The 24,422-nt window shown below is 45.1% G+C and overlaps 1 protein-coding gene across 3 annotated transcripts in view; it reads right to left on the bottom strand.

Annotated features, from left to right (window-relative positions):
- The window catches only part of NFATC3 (nuclear factor of activated T cells 3), a 494,316-nt gene that overhangs the window by 223,638 nt on the left and 246,256 nt on the right, over positions 1-24,422 (bottom strand). For all 3 annotated transcript variants that reach the window (XM_077288132.1, XM_077288133.1, XM_077288131.1), the window contains one exon: positions 2,912-3,074. In XM_077288132.1, coding sequence (XP_077144247.1) covers positions 2,912-3,074 — 163 coding nt within the window. The remainder of the gene's footprint in view (positions 1-2,911; positions 3,075-24,422) is intronic.

The raw sequence follows: 24,422 nt of genomic DNA, 5'->3' as shown, positions 1-24,422 counted from the left end.
ACGCCGGGTCCCTAAAGCCCCTACCCCAATCCGGGGAGGCAGCCGCGCTCCCCTCCGCCCGCTCTGCAGCCCCATCGGACCCAGAAGCGGCGGCGGCGGACACCGAGCCAGCGGTGACAGGGGCCTCCCCGCCGTCATACCTCCACTGGTCGGCTCCGGATACAGGTACCGATCCTGAGGGTTCCCCTGTCAGGAACAGGAAACAAAACTGAGGCAGGAGAGAGGTACCGCCCTTTTTATCCTGTAGGTTTCCTGTCCCTGAAGGGCGGATTCCCTCTCTGGTAGTGCTGTCATGGGCGACTGAGAAAAGTGCCGTTAGCCACAGTTTTGTGCACGTCTGAAAAGGACACCGCTGAACAGAGGCCAGACAGAGTCCAGAGTAACTCTACTGCCTCACTATAGTGAATGGATCCCTTGGGGGTTTCGTCTGAATCGCATCACTCAGAAATTTAGATGGAAACCCCAAAGTTCAGCATAGAGTGCCGGATAAATGTGATCCCAAATGTTATATAAAATGTTCCCAATAAAAGCTTCAACTCAGTCCCACCCCCCAAGAAAGAAAGCCCTCACTCAGGTCTGTCAACGAAAATATACGGGGCTACCACGTTACTGGTAGCTCAAAGGCTCTGGAAAAGCGAAATGGCTCCTCACCCGCCAAAAGAAATTCATCAAATTCTCGGCTCTCAAATGCAATCCCTTCTGAGCCTCAGTGTGCCTAAAATACATATTGCGTCCACATTCGGCATTTCTGAAGTGACGAGAGCCCACCTAACTTACGGGTGCGTGCCTCCAGAAGCACAGGCTGGGCATAACGTAATGGTGACTGCAACGTATTGGTCACTACAACGGCATTTTGAAATTTTCACTCGGCAACATTCATTGCTGCTTGTTTCTGGAAACACCCAGGGAGTCAAAATAGTCACTACACCTGTAGATAAATTTCCCAAGGGGTATAGTTTCAAAATGGGGTCACATGATGGGGGGATTCTGCTCTTCTAGCACTTAAGGGGCTCTGTATATGGAGTTAGCAAACTGTTCTAGGAACAGTGATCAAAACAAAAAATAAATTAAAAATAGTAAATCAAATCCCCCTTTGTCACCCCTTAAGCTAGAAAAAAAACTATAAAATATTTAAATTTTTAATTTCTTTTTCCATTCTTTGCAGTTAGGGATGGGGTTAGGGTTAAGATTGATGTTAGCATTGTGCTTGAAGTTAAAGTTGGGAGTTTATCAAAACTAAAAAAAAAAAAAAAAAAATGACGACAATATAACGGCTAATATTCAGCACTATAATATTCTAGTCTAATTTGCATCGGGTGGTCGGGTATGAATGGAGTATTGCGGATCCCCACATGTTTTTTGGGTGTCTAACAGCCGTGAAATTTCCGAGCATCTGATGTAAACTGACACTTGCACTAATTACGACATTCAATATGACAACCTAATGTTATCAAATTCGGTGTCGTACCTGTGGGTTCAAAATGCTCACTATACCCCTGGATAAAATCCTTAGGGGGTGCGGTTTCCAAAATGGGCTCACTTGCGGGGGGGGGGGGGGGTTTCCACTGTTCAGGCACATCAGGGGCTCTCCAAAACGCGACAATTTTGTTCGCTCTCTCGATTCTAGCCAATTTTGCGCTCAAAAAGTGAAGTGGCACTCCTTCCCTTCCGAGCCATGCGGCCAAACAGTGGATTTCCCCCACATATGGGGTATTGGTGTACTCAGCAGAAACTGCACAACAAGCTCTGTGCTCCATTTTCTTGTGAAAATAGAAAAAATTTACTCAACTTTTTTCACAAAAAAAATCTACTTTAGACTCAAACTTTTTTTTTCTTTCCACATTGTTTCAGTTCTTGTGAAGCAACTGAAGGGTTACTAAATTTCTTGAATGTGGTTTTGAGCACCTTGTGGGGTGTAGATTTTATTATAGTGTGACTTTTCGATATTTTAAGTCTCTTCAAATGTGAGGTAGTTCCTTAAAAAAATGGTTTTGCAAATTTTGCTAGAAAAATGAGAAACCGCTGGTCAAATTTTAACCCTTATAACAGAAAAAAAATTATGTTTCCAAAATTGTAATGATATAAAGTAGACATGTGGGAAATGTTTTATTAGTTATTTTGTGTGACAGAACTCTCCGATTTAATGGCACAAAATTGTAAAGTTTGAAAAAATGCAAAATGTGTCAAATTTCCTTTTTTCATAAATAAACGCAAGCGATATTTAATACATTTTGCCACTAACATGAAGTACAATGTGTCACAAAAAAATCAATAGCAGAATCACCAGGATTAGATAAAGTGTTCCAGAGTTATAACCTCAAAGTGACAGTGGTCAGAATATCAGCAGGTTTTTGCCATGTATTCTGTGGTTGGAGTTAAAACGCAGATTTTAATGATGAGTCACTTATCAAGTTGTGTGCCGTTTACGTATAATGAAGGTTTTATCACTAGGACATTATCATTGTGGTGACTAGCAGGCTCATCTGCCCACGCCCCTCCTGTGATAAGCAGCTTGCAGTCTGTAGTCGATATACTCATAAAAGATGTGGAGAGGGTGGTGTCAGCTGGCTCAGCTCTGCTCCATTACTACAATTGGTGTCACAACTACTGTACCCAGTAAATTAAGTTACACATCCATGGCTGGATTAATGGTCTCTTTGCCTTCATGCTCCTCAATCACAAGCAAAAATCACCAATGTGAATTGAGCTGTAGAGTCAGTGAATGTTCCCTTGGTTAAAATTAGTTTGTAATCAAAATTGAAATTGCCAAAAGAACCTAGTAGCCAGCCGCAGGCCTATAATATGGGCACATACATCTCAGCACACAAGCCATTAACAGGTTTCCCCATTTCCCAAGCACATGTTCTCTTTGTCCTCTCTCCCTTTACACAGCGTTTTACATGTGTAGTACCTTCACAATTGGGTGACCACCAGTAGCAGCCTTCACAGCTCCACGACTACCTTCAGTTTCATAGTGGGCTCGGTGATGAGTCTTTGGCTGTACCTCCACCTTCAGTTCACACTGCCCATAGTGGCTGGGTAAGGGCCAGTCTAAAGGTGGCAGAGACGAAGTCCTAAGGAAGAGAGTGGAGTCATTCACAAATAAATACACAATAAAGGGGACATTGTAAGGCTGTGTGCACATGTTGCTGATTTTTCGCGTTTTTTTCAAGATAAAAATGATATAAAACGGCAAAAAAACAGCATACAATAAGCATCCCATCATTTAGAATGAATTCCGCATGTTTTGTGCACATGATGCGCTTTTTTCCGCGAAAAAAACGCATCGCGGTAAAAAACGCAGCATGTTCATTAATTTTGCGGGTTTTTTTGGGATTTCCCACTATAAAATGCATTGGGAAATGTCCGGAAAAAAACGCATCAAAAACGCACAAAAACGCGTCAAAACCGCGTAAAAAACGCATGCAGATTTCTTGCAGAAAATTTCAGGTTTTTCTCAAGAATTTTCTGCAAAAAATCCTGAACGTGTGCACATAGCCTAAAGAGGGACAGTGAGAAAAAGAAAGCAAGGTTAACACATCACCACCTAGTAAAACCTGGCCGTGAACAGTTCTCTCGTTATCTGCAATGTGTCATCAAAACGTAATCTAGTGTTTATCCCACTTATAGAAAAAAATCCAAAGATTAATGCAAATAATTACTTTGATTAGAGCAAGGAAAAGAATATATAGTAAGAGTCCGGCTCACCCTGAGACCGGCACTACGACACTCCAGAGCAAGGAAACGTGCTAGTCAAATATAGCAGATAGCAAACGAGGAGACACTCTAAATCTGCAGTGTGCACAAAAATGTATTTCACAGGAATGCAAGGGTAAAATTCAGACATCAAATGTCATGCACAAAATCCATTTAAACAGATAAACATTGCTTTTATGGATTTTGTACATGGCATTTGATGTTTGAATTTTAGCTTTGGATTTCTATGTAATGATTATACCACTATAAAAGAGTCATTTTCACCTCTTTCAGCCTCTTCTTACCCCTCTGCAATGTCGGTCTCCTCTCTGCATGGGGAAACTGCAACTTGTCCCATGTGGCAAGGAAGCAGCAGAATCTCCCAGGCGAGCACTGCAGTCAGCTTCTGCTAACCCTGCGTCCTGTATTGCTCCACTAGTCTGCAGGGACAATACCATAGCTCCTCGCACATAGCCTCAGAGATCCCACTGATCTACTATTTACACAGTGCTGGGGTCCTGGGTTAAAAATCCACTAAGCCCCAAACCCGGAAAAGACCTTTCTATGTTCTCACAGAAGCACTGGGACCAGGGCTGTGGAGTCTGTGTCCATTTTGGTTGAGTCAGTATAAAACGAACCGATACCGACTCCTAAAATGTATAATAAATTGGGTACAGTAGTATAGTGTAGGATGTGCTGTAAATGTTTTCATAAGAATTTGGGAAAGTTATGAAATGTTCTATAAATGTCTGTTTGGTTCCTGATCTAAGGGTCTTGGCTTTTAGTTGAGATGTGCTGTACTTTATGTACATGCTCAGTAATGAGCCAGCACTGTGGAGTCGTAGATTAGATGAATCTGTGCATCTGTGCTGCACTTTATGCACATGCTCAGTAGTGACCAGTGCAGGGAAGTTGTGTTCAGGGAAACTGAGGGGTCGGAGGTTCAGCTTTCCGACTTCACAGACCTGATTGGGACAGCTGTAGGACCTACATTTCATTCTAAATACATAGGCATTATTATAGAATTCTTTATCCCCCTCCTTCCTTGTAGATAAAACAGTTTACACTCTTCAGGAAAGACTTTGTACAAGCAGGGTCAGCTTTAGGGGCAGACGAACACGGCAATTACCTAGGGCTCTCACCAACGAAGTGCGTCCCCTGATTCTGTGGCCCCTTTATTGAAATGCACAGAGGGTGTACAGCATTACTTAGAGTGAATAATGTTGGGCATCCTCTGTAGTCCCGGAGCGCGTCACTCTCCCTCTCCCCCATAAGAGTCGGGTTAGAAGTTTCAAGTGAGGGGCTGTCTCACAGGACAGCAAAGTTCAGACACTGGGTCAGGACAGGGAGGCGGCTGTAGTCCTGTGTATCCCATCCATGTCATCATGGCTGATTCTTAATGACTGCCCTGGGATCTGCACATGAGATGCAGAATGAGCAGGATACAGTGTGTACATGTCTATATACAATATGTGTTTGTGTGTACACAAATAATATGTACTATGATCGTGTATATCTGCAGTGTGTATATATACAGTATATAGTATGGGTGTGTGTATGTTACATATGTATACTGTATGTAGTATATGGTGTAAATATATCTATAAACTGTAAATGTAAGTATACTGTACATAAACTGATTCTATGTGTTTGCATATACTGCGTCTATATAATATAGTATATGTCTATACATGTATAAAGAATAGATAAAATGTGTGTACATGTACAGGATATATAGTTCTGTAGTTGTAGTGTCCCCTTAAAGGGAACCTGTCACCCCGTTTTTTCGGTATGAGATAAAAATACCGTTAAATAGGGCCTGAGCTGTGCATTACATAGTGTATTTTGTGGACCCCGATTCCCCACCTATGCTGCCGAAATACATTACCGAAGTAGCCGTTTTCGCCTGTCAATCAGGCTGGTCTGGTCAGATGGGTGTGGTGTCCTCCTCAGATCTTGCGTAGTTTTCCGTTGGTGGCGTAGTGGTGTGCGCATGTCCAACGTCCCGAATCCTCTGCCAGGGGTGCAAAAACAACAGCGATGTCCGTTATTCCATTGGTGGTCGGTGGGCGCGGCCATCTTGCTTTGGCCGCAGAAGCGGCGCTCTGCTGGCCGCGGCTTCAGGAAAATGGCCGCGGGATGCCGCGCGTGCGCAGATGGCTATCGCGGCGGCCATTTTCGTGAAGCAGAATTCGCATCTCGGCTTCACGAAAATGGCCGCCGCGATAGCCATCTGCGCACGCGCGGATGCCCGCGGCCATTTTCCTGAAGCCGCGGCCAGCAGAGCGCCGCTTCTGCGGCCAAAGCAAGATGGCCGCGCCCACCGACCACCAATGGAATAACGGACATCGCTGTTGTTTTTACACCCCTGGCAGAGGATTCGGGACGTTGGACATGCGCACACCACTACGCCACCAACGGAAAACTACGCAAGATCTGGGGAGGACACCACACCCATCTGACCAGACCAGCCTGATTGACAGGTGAAAACGGCTACTTCGGTAACGTATTTCGGCAGCATAGGTGGGGAATCGGGGTCCACAAAATACACTATGTAATGCACAGCTCAGGCCCTATTTAACGGTATTTTTATCTCATACCGAAAAAACGGGGTGACAGGTTCCCTTTAATAGTGATAAACGCCACAGTACAGTTAATGTCTCGTGCATGCATTTTACATCAGGGCTTGTTCACACTGATTTTCTTTACTGCGCCTGGCGAGTTCTGCCTGAATACCCCCCATGGATTTAAGGGGAGATTCACGCCCAGCCCCCGGACGCACTGCAGAAGCGCAGTGTGAACGGTGCTTATATACGATTGTTTGGGACTGTGCAGTCTATTATACCAGTCCAAACTATCCCAGCACCCCTGCCAGGCACAAAGTGAAAAGGCTGCAAAAAAGCAGAATATTTCCTGCCAACACTTTGGTTTTTCATGCAGAACAATCCGCAGCAAATATGGTATGTATGAACAAACCCTACAGGGGTTTTCTGAGAAAGTGAAAAATAATTCGCATGAAATGAAATTCCCCGCAGTGATGTTCCGGGGGTCTCTGTGAGTCTTAGTACTTGGATGCAGTGACCTTGTGACTGTACCTTCTGTTATAGATGCAAAGTGAATAACGACCATCATGGCACTGGAGCAAGAGGGGATTCAGCAGGTAGTTTGGGGGACATTTAGGACTTTTATCTCTTTATTCTGCAGTTTTTGAGATAGGATGTACAATTCTACTAACGGTTTCTATTCTTTGTATGACAGTGATGCCATATGTACCATTTTTAGTCTATGGTGCTGCATACATGTCCGTGTTTTCCTAATAGCACAAATCAAAAGAGCCAATACAAGTCCATACTTACATCGGATGGTAAATTCTGTGTAAATATTTTTTTAGCAAAAACAATGACACCAGATAAAAAAACAAGGTCTCCCATAGTTCCACAACAAAATAGCTAAAAACTATATGTAAAGTCATGTACTGAATGATGGGGATATGGAAAAATAATAAAAAAAAGCAATTAAAAAAAAATACTTTTAACATAAAATCCTGATATTCAAGGTAGCTATCAGTTGATTATTGCTGCCCAAACTCCGGCAGCATGAATCAGCGCCCGGCTGCTCAATTACAGTTGAATGTACATAGAGAGAGACCTGTCAATCAAGTAGAGCAGGGCGGAGGATAGGGTTGCCAACCCTCCAGAAAGTCTATCAAAAAAAAAAAAAAAAGGGAATTCGACCTACCGGTAATTCGGTTTCCAGGTAGTCCCTCAGGACAGCACCATGGAGGACGTCCTTCCTTGACCTATAGCGGGACAGTATCATAGAGAGGTTAAAAGGACCCTCCCACCTCCACCCTCCAGTGTTTTTTCAAAGTACCACAGAAGGATGGAAATAAATTGTCTAAACATTCCCTTACAAACACGAGTGTAATAAACCATTTAACGGCTTCATCTTAATTTCAAGCCATGGTGACCCAAAGGACGAATGATCTGCCGGTAGATTAATCCCGTACAAGCCTAAAAACAGAAACGTAAGGGAGGGAACTGAGGGTGCTGTCCTGAGGGACTACCTGGAAACCGAATTACCGGTAGGTCTAATTCCCTTTTTCCATTATGTCCCTCAGGACAGCACCATGGAGAATACCAAAGAAACTCTTCCAGGGTGGGTACAGAAGCCCAGGAATCAAAGTCCCAGGCAAAAAACCAGACTAAATATATAAATGATCTGAAAGATCAGAAAAACCATAGATATCTAAAGAGATCCGCAAAGAAAAACACCAAAGTGAGTGAATGGTATACATCTATAATGGCCAATTTCAGTATGAATGTGGTAAATGAAATAAGCCTCAGGAGCAGAGAGTGAGATACACCCATTGTACTCCAATACCAATAATGAATCACAGTAAGTTATTTATTGTGATAGATACTTATAGACATCACAGCCCCAGAATAGGGTTAGAAAACCTTATTGCCCAGCAAAATATGGTGAAAGTCACAGCCACCACACAATGAGGACTGTACCGACCAATAATAAGCTGCATGTGCTTATAACAGGACTGTTCCTTCATCGGTCCTTCTGGGCTCAGGTTAAGCCCTGGTTACAGACCAGCTTACCGTACTACAAGGAGACCTGCAGGACAGAGGCCCTGGACTGGGAAAAATCAAACCAATAACAGTTAGTACATGGATAATGGCAGAGCATTGGGATGTACACTATGTTCCAAATTATTATGCAAATGACATTTTTCTCGGATTTTCCTAAATGGTCAGTCTAATAAAAGTCATCACCCGTTAGAGTATACATCGAATTTTATTGAAGACACCTCCCAATGATAACAGTATAATCTCCAAAATGAATAAAAGCTCAAAATGAACTGTTTCAAATTATTAGGCACAGTAGAATTTCTAAACATTTGATATGGTTTAAAGAACTGAAAATGCTCATTTGTGGAATTTGCAGCATTAGGAGGTCACATTCACTGAACAAAAAAGCTATTTAACTCCAAAACATCCTAACAGGCCAAGTTACATGTTAACATAGGAACCCTTCTTTGATGTCACCTTCAAAATTCTTGCATCCATTGAACTTGTGAGTTTATGGAGAGTTTCTGCTTGTATTTCTTTGCATGAAGTCAGAATAGCCTCCCAGAGCTGCTGTTTTGATGTGAACTGCCTCCCACCCTCATAGATCTTTTGTTTGATGATACTCCAAAGGTTCTCTATAGGGTTGAGGTCAGGGGAAGATGGTGGCCACACCATGAATTTATCTCCTTTTATGCCCATAGCAGCCAATTACTCAGAGGTATTCATTGTCATGCATGAATATGATTTTGTTCCTGAAGGCACGTTTCTGCTTTTTAGACCATGGAAGAAAGTTGTCAGTCAGAAACTCTATTTACTTTGCTGAGGTCATTTTCACACCTTCAGGAACCTTAAAGGGCCCTACCAGCTGGTTCCCCATGATTCCAGCCCAAAACATGACTCCTCCACCTCCATGCTGACGTCGCAGCCTTGTTGGGACATGGTGGCCATCCACCAACCATCCACTACTCCATCCATCTGGACCGTCCAGGGTTGCTCGACACTCATCAGTAAACAAGACTGTTTGAAAATTAGTCTTCATGTATGTCTGGGCCCACTGCAACCGTTTCTGCTTGTGAACACTGTTTAGGAGTGGCCGAATAGTAGGTTTATGCACCACAGCAAGCCTTTGAAGGATCCTACACCTTGAGGTTTGAGGAACTCCAGACGCACCAGCAGCTTCAAATAACTGTTTGCTGCTTTGTAATGGTATTTTGGCAGCTGCTCCCTTAATCCAATTAATTTGTCTGCCAGAAAACTTCCTCATTATGCCTTTATTTGCATGAACTCTGTCTGTGCTCTGTTTCAGTCACAAATCTTATCAGAGTTAGATGATCACTCTTACGTTTTCGTGAAATATCAAATTTTTTCATACCTTGTCCAAGGCATTGCACAATTTAACGCTTTTCAGCAGCAGAGAGATCCTTTTTATTTCCCATACTGCTTGAAACCTGTGACCTGCATAATAATGTGGAACATAATTTTTGAGTAGTTTTCCTTTAATTAGAATCACCTGGAAAACTAATTATCACATGTGTTTAAGATTGATTTCAGTGATTCATTGAGCCCTGAGACACAATACCATCCACGAGTTTATTTGAAAAACAAAACAATTAAATCTTTCTGACACTTAAATCCAATTTGCATAATAATTTGGAACACAGTGTACGCACATTACTCATCCAGGAGATCACGTCTATTCCAAAACCTTAGATGTCTAACCCCAAGTAAGGGTTATACATTATTGAAACTAAGGAATACACCATCCGGCAGGTAATATCTCCTGCCATTACCAATGTCGGGCTTCTCATTAGAAGCGCTGAAAGAGAAAAATGGACCATCACCCCTGTTTTACTGATGTTAGACACAGGGAGTCTGGACTCTGAATCGATGAAGGTGGTGGTGGCGGTGGTGCTTCTAAAAATCTTCCGACACTTGAAATTATTCGAAACTGCATTTATACAAGTCATTAGTCCAGACATTATAAGTATGTCAACTTATTTGTCCATATATGCATATATGCACATATACGCACATACATATCCCCAGCGGCAATCTTCTCAGGGATCTTTATACACTCAGACTGCCATTGTGGGAGTAACCATATTCCATGGCTAGAGAAAAGGTAGGTTTCTTCCTCATCACAGAGGGAGATTATCTACTGTGAGGCATTGAGACTATGGGGTCTTAACAGTAAGAGCCCTGGATACAGTTTCATTTATCTTAGGAGCTGTGACTGCTGTAAGAGCCGCGAGTATGGGATCCTCTGCCACACGACACAGTCGTGCTGCTTCACCACAAGGTACAAAAGGCAGTGCTGATGTCCCTGGTAAACAAAACACAACAGACTTATGGGACAAGATTCTGTCTGTCTGATTGCCGAATGTGGAGTTTGGGAAGGATTAATAATAATAACAATAATAATAAACTTTATTTATATAGCGTCAACATATTCCGCAGCTCTTTACAGTTTGACAGTTTCAAACACAACAGTCATAAGTAACAACCATATAATAATTAAAGCAAAATAAAACGACCCTGCTCGTGAGAGCTTACAATCTACAATGAGGCAGGGAAGATACAAAGTACAGGTGTGTGTCAACAATGTTTTATTTACAATGATGGCACAGCCATCTTCAGGGGGTGGGGGATAGATGGAGATAGTGAATGGGCTACACATACACACACAAACATAAAATGACTGATTAGGGAACGTGATAGGCAGCTCTGAACAAATGTGGTTTGAGGGAGCGCCTAAAACTATGCAAATTGTAGATGGTCCTAATATTTTAGGGCAAAGCATTCCAAGGAGGAAGGAATCCTTTCAACTCGTGGGATTTTCCGCTCCCAGGACAGTAGTCTGTCAATTTATAGGATTATAGGATGTACCAAAATGACATATGTCATCTTTTAAAGCTAATTATGTAATAGACTTGCCTTTAGCACTCAAGGTAGAACCTACCTGAGAGATCTGTTCCAAACAGAAGAAATGCAAATTTTACTAAGCCAATTCAAGCATATCTGTTTGCTTGACTAAGCCCTGTTGTAAAGAATGAAGTAACAGAAGCTGGATCTGGGTCCAAAAACACAAGGACTATATCCAGAGTTGAGGCCCAAGACAAAAATGTGAAGAGGTAGGTCGATGATACATTGTGCGGCCACACAAGGAACCAGACAGAAGGTCTAACCCAGTGGCTCACAGCCAGAGGCGAAAAAAGCACCAAGCCCGACACACTAATGATACCCCCTGACGCACAGGGCACCGAAACCCTATGATGCAATATGATGCATATAGGAACTATGAAGCAATATAATGTAATATGATGTCCAAAGGCACTATTAAGTAATCTGATTCAATACGATGCAATATGATGCAAAGTCACTATGAAGCGCTATGATGCATATAGCAACTATGAAGAAATATGATGCACAAAGGCAATCTGAAGTACTATGATGCATACAGGAACAATGAAGCAATATGATGCATATAGGAATAATGAAGCAGTATGATGCATGAAGTAACTATGAAGTGCTATGGTGCATATAGGAACAATGAAGCACTATGATGCATATAGGAACTATGAAGCAATATGCTGTAATATAATGCACAAAGTCACTATGAAGCGCTATGATGCATACAGGAACCATGAAGCAATATGCTGTAATATAATGCACAGAGGCAATACGAAGGGCTATGATGCGTATAGGAACCATGAAGCAATATGCTGTAATATAATGCACAAAGGAAATATGAATCGCTATGATGCGTATGGGAACCATGAAGAAATATGCTGTAATATAATGCACAGAGGCAATATGAAGCGCTATGATGAGAATAGGAACCATGAAGCAATATGCTGTAATATAATGCACAGAGGCAATATGAAGTGCTATGATGCATATAGGAACCATGAAGCAATGATACACAAAGGCAATATGAGCACTATGATGCATATAGGAACAGTGATGCAATATGATGCAATATGATGCAGAAAGGCGATATGAAGCACTCTGATGCATAAAGGAACCATGAAGCATTATGATGCACAAAGGCAATATGAAGCACTATGATGCACATAGGGACCATAAAGCAATATGATGCAATATGATACACGAAGTAACTATGAAGCGCTATGATGCATATAGGAACTATGAAGCAATATGATGCAAAGTCCCTATGAAACAGTATGATGCCGTATGATGCCACAGAGGCACTCAATATATTGCATAGATGTACTATGATGCAGTATGATGCACAGAGGCACTCAATATGATGCATAAAAGCAGTATGATGCAGTATTATGCACGAAGGCACGCAATATGATGCATAGAAGCAGTATGATGCAAAGAGATGCACAGAGAGACTAGGCCATGCTTGAAGGTGCCAAACAAGAGACCAGACTTACACTTTTAAGCAAAAGAGCAATCTATCAGAGTTCCAGATAAATCTCCACTCTGAACAGTACATCTCATTTGTCAGAGTGACCACCCGAAGGAGCTAATTAATGAGCCGCAGCTGGAGGGCTGTCTTCATGGAGACAATGTGCTGAATTAACACCTTGTGTCCTCCTATGGACGGAGTAGTTAAGTTGCAAAGAAAAGTGAAACACTTGTTTATTGAACCAGAAAATGGAAAGCATGCTTCCAAAAAAATCACTCTGAAGCCCAATCATAAGGCTCTGTGCAGACAAGACCTGCAACTAACTGAAGTCCAGTCATGAGATGTAGCCTGGACATATGGCCCTACTATAGCCTAGAGGGTCCAAGGCCTAGCTGCAAATGGGTTCCAGGTACAGCTTTGGCACAAAGACATGAGACTAGAGTCAGCCCAGAGGCCCAGGCCATCAATGCAACATTAAACCATGCACTCACCTGTGCTGGCTCCATACCTGCTAGAAGGCAGGGGGAGCTGGTAACGCCGAGAGCCTACCGAGGAAGGAAGCGGCGTCCCGTATTACTGTCAATGATTTGTTCTCCTGTGCCCCCTTCCGTGTTCCATCGTGGAGCGCACGCCAATCCTATGTGCCGGCGCTCCTCTCTGACGTCACCGGAAGCGCAACGGCCCTCTCCACCACACGACTTTCGGACGTAGTGGTGTTTTGCCGGTCGGCGTCCGAGCCGAGAGCCCCCCACCGGGAGGAAGCGGCTCGACCCAGAAGCCCGTCCGCTCGACTGGTCTCTGGGGCTGAGGTACTCCCCACCGGGGAGTTTCCACCCTGGGCTACTTGACAGGGGGAAGGATTGGACCTGCCGCACGATCCCCCTAAGCCCATTGCACAGGCTGGCTATTGGCTGAGGAACCTCTCAAAGAGGAGTCAGCCACGGTCCGTCTGACTGGGAAAAGGGAAGGCTGAGACCCCCGAACTCTGAGTCCATCTGGTACAGCACTGATAGCTGAGGGACCTCTACCCAGTGAGGTGTCGGCCACGGACCACTTGACAGGGGTAAGAGAATCCACAGGCTATCTTCGCTCTAGGAGCAACCTCTCATACAACCGTCCCTGTAGGGACAGGAAAAACACTGGAGGGTGGAGGTGGGAGGGTCCTTTTAACCTCTCTATGATCCTGTCCCGCTATAGGTCAAGGAAGGACATCCTCCATGGTGCTGTCCTGAGGGACGTAATGGAAAAAGTTATTTTTTTGCCTTGTCCATAAAAAAAAAAAAAAATGAAAGCGTCCATCATCTTTTTAAAGCTACAGAAACTTACACGGTTTACTTTGATTGTAATTCTCATTAGGAAAAAGGTTCGGAGCCAAACCCTGAAAAACAATCCAATATCTGCAGCAGACTTTACCGCTGGCACAATGCAGTCAGGCGGGTGACATGTCCATAAAGCTGGCAGAAACGCAATCCGTCACAGAACAGAACACGCTCCCACTGCTCCAGAGTCCAGGGGCGGTTGCTTTACACCACTACATCTGACGCTTGGTGGCGGAGCTCCTGTGGTTCCTAAACACAAACTACTCAATTCCACTCAGAGTTGATTGTGATTTATTTAGGAAGAAAGTACATTTACTAAGGGTATGTGCACATATTAAGAATTTGGTGCAGATATTTTTGCACCATTTCTTGGTAGGTAAACTGCAGAGTATAATAGGCACGTGTTTTCCTGTGTTTTTCATGCATTTTTGGTGCAGATTTTTCCCCCAATTATTAATATTAGGGAAATCTGCAGCAAAAACGCTGAAAGAATTGACATGCTGTAGACTTAAATCTGTACATAGGCAATATGTGAATCAGATGTTCGGATTCTCACTCACTTTCCTGGCATCAGACAAACCTTCAGCTGGGTGCACACGGTCAGTAATTGGCAACGCTTGGGACGAAGCACATGTCCGCTCCGTCCAAATCACTGCTGGCTATTAAACGCAGGTGAATCAGCATATGTTTATTGAACCATGCGGAATCACCACGTCCAATACATTGTACGGTGATATTTATCTTGGAGGCTCGCGTATTCGCAAAGTAAACTGGCATGCTGCGGTCCGGAAAGACGCGCCGCATGTCCGTCTCCGCGGGTGAGCTGCAGGCATCTGTGCACACATAGTAGACATGGCATTTCTTGAAATCCCATCCACTATGCTGTAAGAGCTGGCCGTTGCGTCCAATTCGCAGTGTTTACTGACTGTGGGAACTTACCCTGAAAGTTTTATGACAAATCTGCACAGAAAAAAGTAACAAGTCTGCAATGTGCCCTAAGTGTCAGGGGAGATCAGTGTCGTTCCATTACAGCACCTCTTTCACCAATGTCTGGAATGGCAGACTGCATGGATTGATGATTCATTTTTATATACTTATTGTAATGAAACAATGAAAAACCTGAATTCACTGATAAAGAGATGTCACAATATTCGAGTATCTGATATCCATCCTGCTATATCCCTTCCCTCCTCGCCTGTGTAATCCACTTCCCCTGTTGTTGGGGACTATGGAGAGAATCCTGACTAGTCCGGAGCCACCTGGCTTCTCTCCACCCCACTCCAGTGGATCGTAAGGTTTCCACTTAAATACAGAAATAGAGAAAAACATACCAGTCTGTAATTGATCAGCCTGGCTCTGACTCTAAGGTCTGTGGTACGGCTAAATAACTGGCTATTTTGATAGAAAGGCCTTTTACTTACAGGAGGATACCAAATATGTTTTTGTTTTGTAAATTAGCTTTTACATTTTTTTTAATTTTATATTGGGAAAAGGGAGAAATTTACACTTCCTATATTTAATGTTTTTTTCTAAGTTTGTTTTTAACTTGTATTCTTCAATAATTTTTTTTACTTACTATTGTTTTGAACTATATAGTGAAACTGACGTTCTATGAAGTTCAACCACTGGCTGGACTAATACGAACAGGAGGCTCATATTCCTTTAAAAGTTCATGTGGGTTTATTGCTTCATAAACTCCAGAAGCCAAACCAAAAACAAATGCCCTTCAGGTCAGGCAAACAAAGTAACAATGTCCATAGCAGGGCTCTGCTCCGCCAGGCCTGTGGGCACACCAGCTGGATTAGTCCTGTACTCAGGCTCGGTATGGAGCCAAACACACGAGGCCTTCTCCTTCCCAACACACAGACCATGTGCCAAACAACAGCCTCCATTATTATCACCTCCAGAGGTGAGGTATGTGGGTAGCTAGATCTGCCCATCTCTCATAGCTACTCTCCTCGCTACTCCTGTTTCTCCCCTCTGCAAATCCCTCCACTGGCTCCCAATTCCCCAACGAATGCAGTTCAAACTACCACTGATCTACAAAGCCACCCACAACATGTCCCCCTCCCTATATCTCTTAAGTAGTCTCCCAATATCTTCCCTCAGGTAATCTTCGATCCTCACAAGACCTCCTACTCTCCTCCACACTTATTAGTTCCTCACACAACCGCCTCCAAGATATCTCCAGAATATCCCCCATCCTCTGGAATTCCACGCCTCAACATGCCCGATTATCAACCACCTTCAGATCCTTTAGACAGAACCTGAAAACCCATCTCTTCAGGAAAGCCAACAGCCTGCAATAACCATTCTGCCTCCTCACCACCACCCGAGCTGCTGCCTCACGACCACCAGAGCTGCTGCACCCCTGACCTTCTGTCTCTTCCCCATTATCACATAGAATTTAAGTCCACAAGGACAGGGTCCTCTCCCTTCTATACCAGTCTGTCATTGTAAATTTGTTTACTGTAAACGATATCTATAACTTTGTATGCAACTCCTCATGTACAGCACCATGGAATTAATGGTGCTATATAAATAAATAATAATAATAGCTACCCGCAGCCCGGAGCCATGCAGACAAGGATGGGGGATAAGGAGCCATGCATACAAGGATGGAGGATAAGGAGCCATGCAGACAAAGTTAGGGGATAAGGAGCCATGCAGACAAGGATGGGGGATAAGGAGCCATACAGACAAGGATGGAGGATAAGGAGCCAAACAGACGGGGATGAGGGGCCATGCAGACAAAGACGGGGGATAAGGAGCCATGCAGACAGGGACGGGGGGCCATGCAGACAAGGACGGGGGGCCATGCAGACAAGGACGGGGGGCCATGCAGACAAGGACGGGGGGCCATGCAGACAAGGACGGGGAGCCATGCAGACAAGGACGGGGAGCCATGCAGACAAGGACGGGGAGCCATGCAGACAAGGACGGGGAGCCATGCAGACAAGGACGGGGAGCCATGCAGACAGGGACGGGGAGCCATGCAGACAGGGACGGGGGGCCATGCAGACAAGGACGGGGAGCCATGCAGACAAGGACGGGGAGCCATGCAGACAAGGACAGGGAGCCATGCAGACAAGGACAGGGAGCCATGCAGACAAGGACGGGGAGCCATGCAGACAAGGACGGGGAGCCATGCAGACAAGGACGGGGAGCCATGCAGACAAGGACGGGGAGCCATGCAGACAAGGACAGGGAGCCATGCAGACAAGGACAGGGAGCCATGCAGACAAGGACAGGGAGCCATGCAGACAAGGACAGGGAGCCATGCAGACAAGGACAGGGAGCCATGCAGACAAGGACAGGGAGCCATGCAGACAAGGACAGGGAGCCATGCAGACAAGGACAGGGAGCCATGCAGACAAGGACAGGGAGCCATGCAGACAAGGACAGGGAGCCATGCAGACAAGGACAGGGAGCCATGCAGACAAGGACTGAGATGGGGAGCCATGCAGACAAGGATGGAGATGGGGAGCCATGCAGACAAGGACGGAGATGGGGAGCCATGCAGACAAGGACGGAGATGGGGAGCCATGCAGACAAGGACGGAGATGGGGAGCCATGCAGACAAGGACGGAGATGGGGAGCCAAGCAGACAAGGACGGAGATGGGGAGCCACGCAGACAAGGACGGAGATGGGGAGCCATGCAGACAAGGACGGAAATGGGGAGCCATGCATACCAGAATAGGGAGCCATGCATACCAGAATAGGGATGAGGGGACAACGCATACCCAGCTTATACTCTAGTCAATAAGTTTTCCCAGTTTATTGTGGCGAAAATTAGGTGCCTAGGCTTAGACTCGGATTAACTTATACACGAGTACATACGGTAATTGTTAGTGGGAAGCATATCACAAGTATGTTGAAACTGCAAACAAAAAAAATCGTTTTTTAGGGTTTTTTTTTTTTTTTTTTTATTAACAATGTTCATTATATGGTAAAACTGTTGAGAAAATCTGAACAATTTGTACACAGAAAGTACAATAAATATTGAGATAGTGGTATATTTATTTGTACTTTAGAAGAATAGGACTAAATACAGTTAGCAAAGTAGCTAAGTCTTTTACAATAGGGGATCCATATACAGGTGCCTCTCACAAATTTAGAATATCATCAAAAAGTGAATTTATTTCAGTTCTTCAATACAAAATGTGAAACTCATATATTACATATAATCATTACAAACAGAGTGACATTTTCAAGTGTTTATTTCTGTTAATGTTGATGATTATGGCTTACAGCCAATGAAAACCCAAAAGTCATTATCTCAGTAAATTAGAATACTTTATAACAACACACCTGCAAAGGCTTCCTAGGCATTTAAAAAGGTCCCTTAGTCTGTTTCAATAGACTCCACAATTATGGGGAAGACTGCTGACTTGACAGATGTCCAGAAGGCAGTCATTGACACACTACACAGGTCATTGCTAAAGAAGCTGGCTGTTCACAGAGTCTTGTATCCAAGCATATTAATGGAGAGTTGAGAAGAAGGAAAAAGTGTAATAGAAAAAGGTGCACAAGCAACCGGGATAACCGCAGCCTTGGAAGGATTGTTAAGAAAACACCATTCAAAAATGTTGGGGACATTCTCAAGGAGAGGACTGCTGCTGGAGTCATTGCTTCAAGATCCACCACACACAGATGTATCCAGGACATGGGCTACAAGTGTCGCATTTCTTGTGTCAAGACAGTAATAACCAATAGACAACGCCAGAAGCGTCTTACCTGGGCCAAGGAGAAAAAGAACAGGACTGTTACTCAGTGGTTCAAGGTGTTTTCAGATTAAATTAAATTTTGCATTTCATTTTGGAAATCAAGGTCCCAGAGTCTGGAGGGAGAGTGGAGAGACACACAATCCAAGCTGCTTGAGGTCTAGTATGAAGTTCCCACAATCAGTGAGGATTTGGGAAGCCATGACTTCTACTGCTGTAGGTCCACTGTATTTTATCAAGATTTAAGTCAGCGTAGCTGTCCACAAGGAAATTTTAGAACACTACATGCTTCCTTCTGCCGATAAGCTTTCTGGAGACGAAAATTTCATTCTCCAGCAGGACTTGGCACCTGTCCACACTGCCAAAAGTACCAATACCTGGTTTGCAAACAACAGTATCACTGTGCTTAATTGGCCAGAAAACTCGCCTGACCTTAACTCCATAAAGAATCTATGGGGTATTGTCAAGTGGAAGATGAGAGACACCAGACCCAACAATGAAGATGAGCTGAAGGCTACTATCAAAGTAACATGGGCTTCCACCAGTGCCGGACTGGCCATCGGGCACTTCTGGCAAATGCCAGAAGGGCCGGTGCCAGTCGTGGGCCGCTCGATCTGCCTCCCCCCGCCGCCGCCGCATTCAACTATACCGGGTTGAATGCAATGATCGAGGAGAGAGCGTCTACAGACGTTCCCTCTCCCATCATTCCCCGCTCTGCCTCTGACACTGCGGGTGCGCGATGACGTCATATCATCGCGCACCTGCTGTGTCCCGGGCAGACTGCAGCCGCTGAGACAGGAGCAGGAAGCAACGCGGGCAAGAGGAAAGGTGAGGAGAGCGTTTTGTTTTTTTTTTCTTTAATGGACTGTGGGGACATTCTCGGGGGGGGGGGGGAGGAGGAGGAGGAGGAGGAGGAGGAGGAGGAGGAGAGATGCGGGCTGTGCTGTATATACCACTATGCGGTATATACCACTGTGCGGGCTGTGCTGTATATACCACTGTGCGGGCTGTGCTGTATATACCCCTGTGCGGGCTGGGCTCTATATACCCCTGTGCGGGCTGGGCTCTATATACCCCTGTGCGGGCTGGGCTCTATATACCACTGTGCGGGCTGTGCTGTATATACCCCTGTGCGGGCTGGGCTCTATATACCCCTGTGCGGGCTGGGCTCTATATACCACTGTGCGGCTGTGCTGTATATACCCCTGTGCGGGCTGGGCTCTATATACCACTGTGCGGGCTGCGCTGGATATACCACTGTGCGGGCTGCGCTGGATATACCACTGTGCGGGCTGCGCTGGATATACCACTGTGCGGGCTGCGCTGGATATACCACTGTGCGGGCTGCGCTGGATATACCACTGTGCGGGCTGCGCTGGATATACCACTGTGCGGGCTGCGCTGGATATACCACTGTGCGGGCTGCGCTGGATATACCACTGTGCGGGCTGCGCTGGATATACCACTGTGCGGGCTGCGCTGGATATACCACTGTGCGGGCTGCGCTGGATATACCACTGTGCGGGCTGCGCTGGATATACCACTGTGCGGGCTGCGCTGGATATACCACTGTGCGGGCTGCGCTGGATATACCACTGTGCGGGCTGCGCTGGATATACCACTGTGCGGGCTGCGCTGGATATACCACTGTGCGGGCTGCGCTGGATATACCACTGTGCGGGCTGCGCTGGATATACCACTGTGCGGGCTGCGCTGGATATACCACTGTGCGGGCTGCGCTGGATATACCACTGTGCGGGCTGCGCTGGATATACCACTGTGCGGGCTGCGCTGGATATACCACTGTGCGGGCTGCGCTGGATATACCACTGTGCGGGCTGCGCTGGATATACCACTGTGCGGGCTGCGCTGGATATACCACTGTGCGGGCTGCGCTGGATATACCACTGTGCGGGCTGCGCTGGATATACCACTGTGCGGGCTGCGCTGGATATACCACTGTGCGGGCTGCGCTGGATATACCACTGTGCGGGCTGCGCTGGATATACCACTGTGCGAGCTGCGCTGGATATACCACTGTGTGGGCTGCGCTGTATATACTACTGTGTGGGCTGCGCTGTATACTGCTGTGTTATCTACTATGCGGGCTGTGCTATATACTATGTGGCCTTTGCTATATACTATGGGGAGTATATTATCTTCTATGGGGAGGCCATGATATGTACTATGTGGCTGTGGTATATACTATTGTGGGGGTATATTATATTCTATGGGGGAGGTTGTGTTATATACTATGGGGGAGGTTGTGTTATATACTATGGGGGGGCTGCATTATATTCTATGGGGGGCTACATTATATATTATGGGGAGGTGGGCTGTATTATATTCTATGGGGTTACATTATACTCTGTGGGGTGGCTGCATTATACTCTGTGGTTGCCGCATTATATTCTGTAGGGTGGTGGCTACATTATACTATATGTGGGCTGCATTATACTGTATCGAGGATTATGGGGAATACGTTATACTATATGAAGAACTATGGGGTGCATTATACTATGGGAAGTGAATTGTACTACATGGATGACTATGGCGGTGCATTATACTATATGGAGCACTATGAGGAGTGTATTATGCTATATGGAGGACTATGAGGAGTGTATTATACTATGTGGAGGACTGTGGAGCACATTATAATATATGGAGGACTATGGGGTATATTTTACTAAACAAGTAAAATGCTGCATATTCAGATTGTTTTTGCCGGAACAAAAATCATTGTTCTCAGCAGCACATCGCCGCTGTAAACTGTAGATGTACTGCTGAAAACATGATACTCTATGGGGATCGGTTAGTGATCTGTTAGTGATCGTTCTGTCCCATCATTCTTTCTCAGACGGTGGAAAGAGGCCGGTAAACAAGTGTTGAACAACTTCAGTATTGTCGATCAAACTCATTTAGCGGCCTGAACTCCGCGCTTGTAAATACAACCGAAATGCTTTTGTGTGATGTGCAATATGTTAGCATTTTGGGCCCCATTTTAAACTTTGCCTATGCGTAGAGCCCCACTTTGCCTAAAACCGGCCCTGCCTACAAGTGTACAAAGATATTATAAAGTCACCATGTGACAAGTGGGCCTGTGTAACTTCAAATGCCAGGGCTGAATTTTAGTCCCAGTCCAGCCCTGGCTTCCATAACACCTCAGCAGCGCCACAGGCTCATCACCTCCGTGCCACGCCTCATTGATGCAGTAATTGATGCAAAAGGAGCCAGACCAAGTATTGAGTGCATTTACTAAACATACATTTCAGTAGGCCAACATTTTGGATTTTAAAATTATTTTTCAAGCTGGTGGTATGAAGTATTGCAATTTCCTGAGATAATGACTTTTTTGTGTTTTCATTGGCTGCAAGCCATAATCATCAACATTAACAGAAACAAAACTTGAAATAGATCACTCTGTTTGTAATGACTATATAATATATGAGTTTCACTTTTTGTATTGAAGAACTGAAATAAGTTAACTTTTTGATGATATTCTAAATTTTGTGAGAAGCATCTGTACTTAAATTTAGCTTCACTTTAAAGGGCCACTGTCACCCCCTCCAGCCGTTATAAACTAAAAGAGCCAATTCTTCAGGGGCGCCAGGCGCCGCCCCCTCCGTGCTGTTTTCGCATGAAATCCGGCGCCGTCTGACCTCACATGCATTCTTGCAGACTGCGCCTGCCCCAGCCAGTACTAAACAGCGCAGGCGCCGGATTTCATGCGAAAACAGCGCGAAGGAGGCGGCGCCCCCTGAAGATTTGAGTGACGGCAGTGTGGCGTTTCAAGCAGGGGGGTGAGGACCTGCCTCCCTGGCGAAAGACAGGTATTTTGGAGAAGTTATAAAATGCTTTATTTTGGGAATACATGCACCAAATACTAAAAGAGCCACCTTGTTAGAATGCAGCATTACTGCTGCACAAGGTGGCTCTTTTAGTTTATAACGGCTGGAGGGGGTGACAGTGGCCCTTTAACCTCACCTTCCACCTACTATGTTACATGGGGTCCTACACGTGGTGATTAAAGGGAACCTGTCACCCCGTTTTTTCAATATGAGATAAAAAGACCGTTAAATAGGGCCTGAGCTGTGCTTTACAATAGTGTATTTTTTTGTACCCTGATTCCCCACCTATGCTGCCGAAATACCTCGCTAAAGTAGCCGTTTTCGCCTGTCAATCACGCTGGTCCGGTCAAATGGGCGTTGTGAAATCACTGTTTCTCCCCCACCTCTTGCTTTTCCCTAAGAAATTTCTTCCCGGCGTTGGCGTAGTGTTTTGCGCCTGCGCAGTAAAGTCTAATCTTGCGCCTGCCATTATGCTTTGCCCAATTGTGGGCATAGCATACATTACATCACTGCGCATGCGCGGCTCGTCACTGTAACCTGTGTGCCCCGGAAGTCAAGAGCCGAATGCACTGCGCAACTGTAAAAAAAAAAAAAAAAAAAGCGCGATCTGTGGTATTCACAGATCTATTTACGTCAGACACGCCGAGGAGCGGGGGGAGAAACAGTGATTTCCCAACGCCCATTTGACCGGACCAGCGTGGTTGACAGGCGAAAATGGTGACTTTAGCAAGGTATTTCGGCAGCATAGGTGGGGAATCAGGGTACAAAAAATACAATATTGTAAAGCACAGCTCAGGCCCTATTTAACGGTATTTTTATCTCATATTGAAAAAAACGGGGTGACAGGTTCCCTTTAACATTCATTGTCCATAAGGTATTATTCTACTACACTATTTAGGTATTACACATTGATTCATTTTTCATGTTCTATGGGGTATTTATCCTTTCTCTATATACCACTAGTTACTATATACTCGAGTATAAGCCGAGATTTTCAGCCCCAAAAAATGGGCTGAAAGTGCCCCTCTCGGCCTATACTCTAGTCATGGTAGGCGGGTGAGGGGGAGCGACGACGGTCACATACTCACCTTCTCCTGGCGCGGTCCATGCATGTCCCATGGTCTCCGGCGCCGGCAGCTTCTTCCCCTGTTCAGCGGTCAAGTGGTAGCATATTCATTACTGTAATGAGCGGTACCATGTGACCGCTGAACAGAGGAAGAAGCTGCCGACTCCCGGAGACCATCTGTCTGGGAGAAGCTGCCAAGGGACCGCGCCGGGAGCAGGTGAGTATTTCATATTCACCTTCCCTCGTTCCACTGCAGCTCCGTCTTCCGCGTCCTCTGCAGTGACTGTTCAGGTCAGAGGGCGTGATGACATATTAGTGTGCGCCTCGCCCTCTGCCTGAACAGTCAGTGCGGGGAGATGGGACGGTGAGGAGCAGCGGGCAGCGACGAGAGGTGAGTATGTCATTTTTTTTTATTATTGCAGCAGCATATGTGGCACATTGTTTTATGGAGCATCTTATGGGTCATAAAGAACTGTATGGAGCATTACATGGAGCACAGTGTTATATGGAGCATTTTATGGGGCCATAATGAACTGTATGGAGCATTATATGTGGCACATTGTTATATGGAGCATCTATGGGGCCATAATGAAATGCATGGAGCATTACATGTGGCATATTGTTATAAGGAGCATCTATGGGGCCATAATGAACTGCATGGAGCATTACATGTGGCACATTGTTATATGGAGCATCTTATGGGGCCATAATGAACTCTATGGAGCATTATATGTGGCACATTGTTATATGGAGCATCTTATGGGGCCATAATCAGCAATTGTGCAGCATTATATGGGCCAAATATCCGTA

This window comes from Ranitomeya variabilis, chromosome 2 (genome assembly GCF_051348905.1).
Source record: "Ranitomeya variabilis isolate aRanVar5 chromosome 2, aRanVar5.hap1, whole genome shotgun sequence".
Taxonomy (NCBI): Eukaryota; Metazoa; Chordata; class Amphibia; order Anura; family Dendrobatidae; genus Ranitomeya; species Ranitomeya variabilis.
The sequence above is the reverse complement of the archived record's forward strand: the minus strand, read 5'-3'. Positions and strand labels throughout refer to the sequence as shown.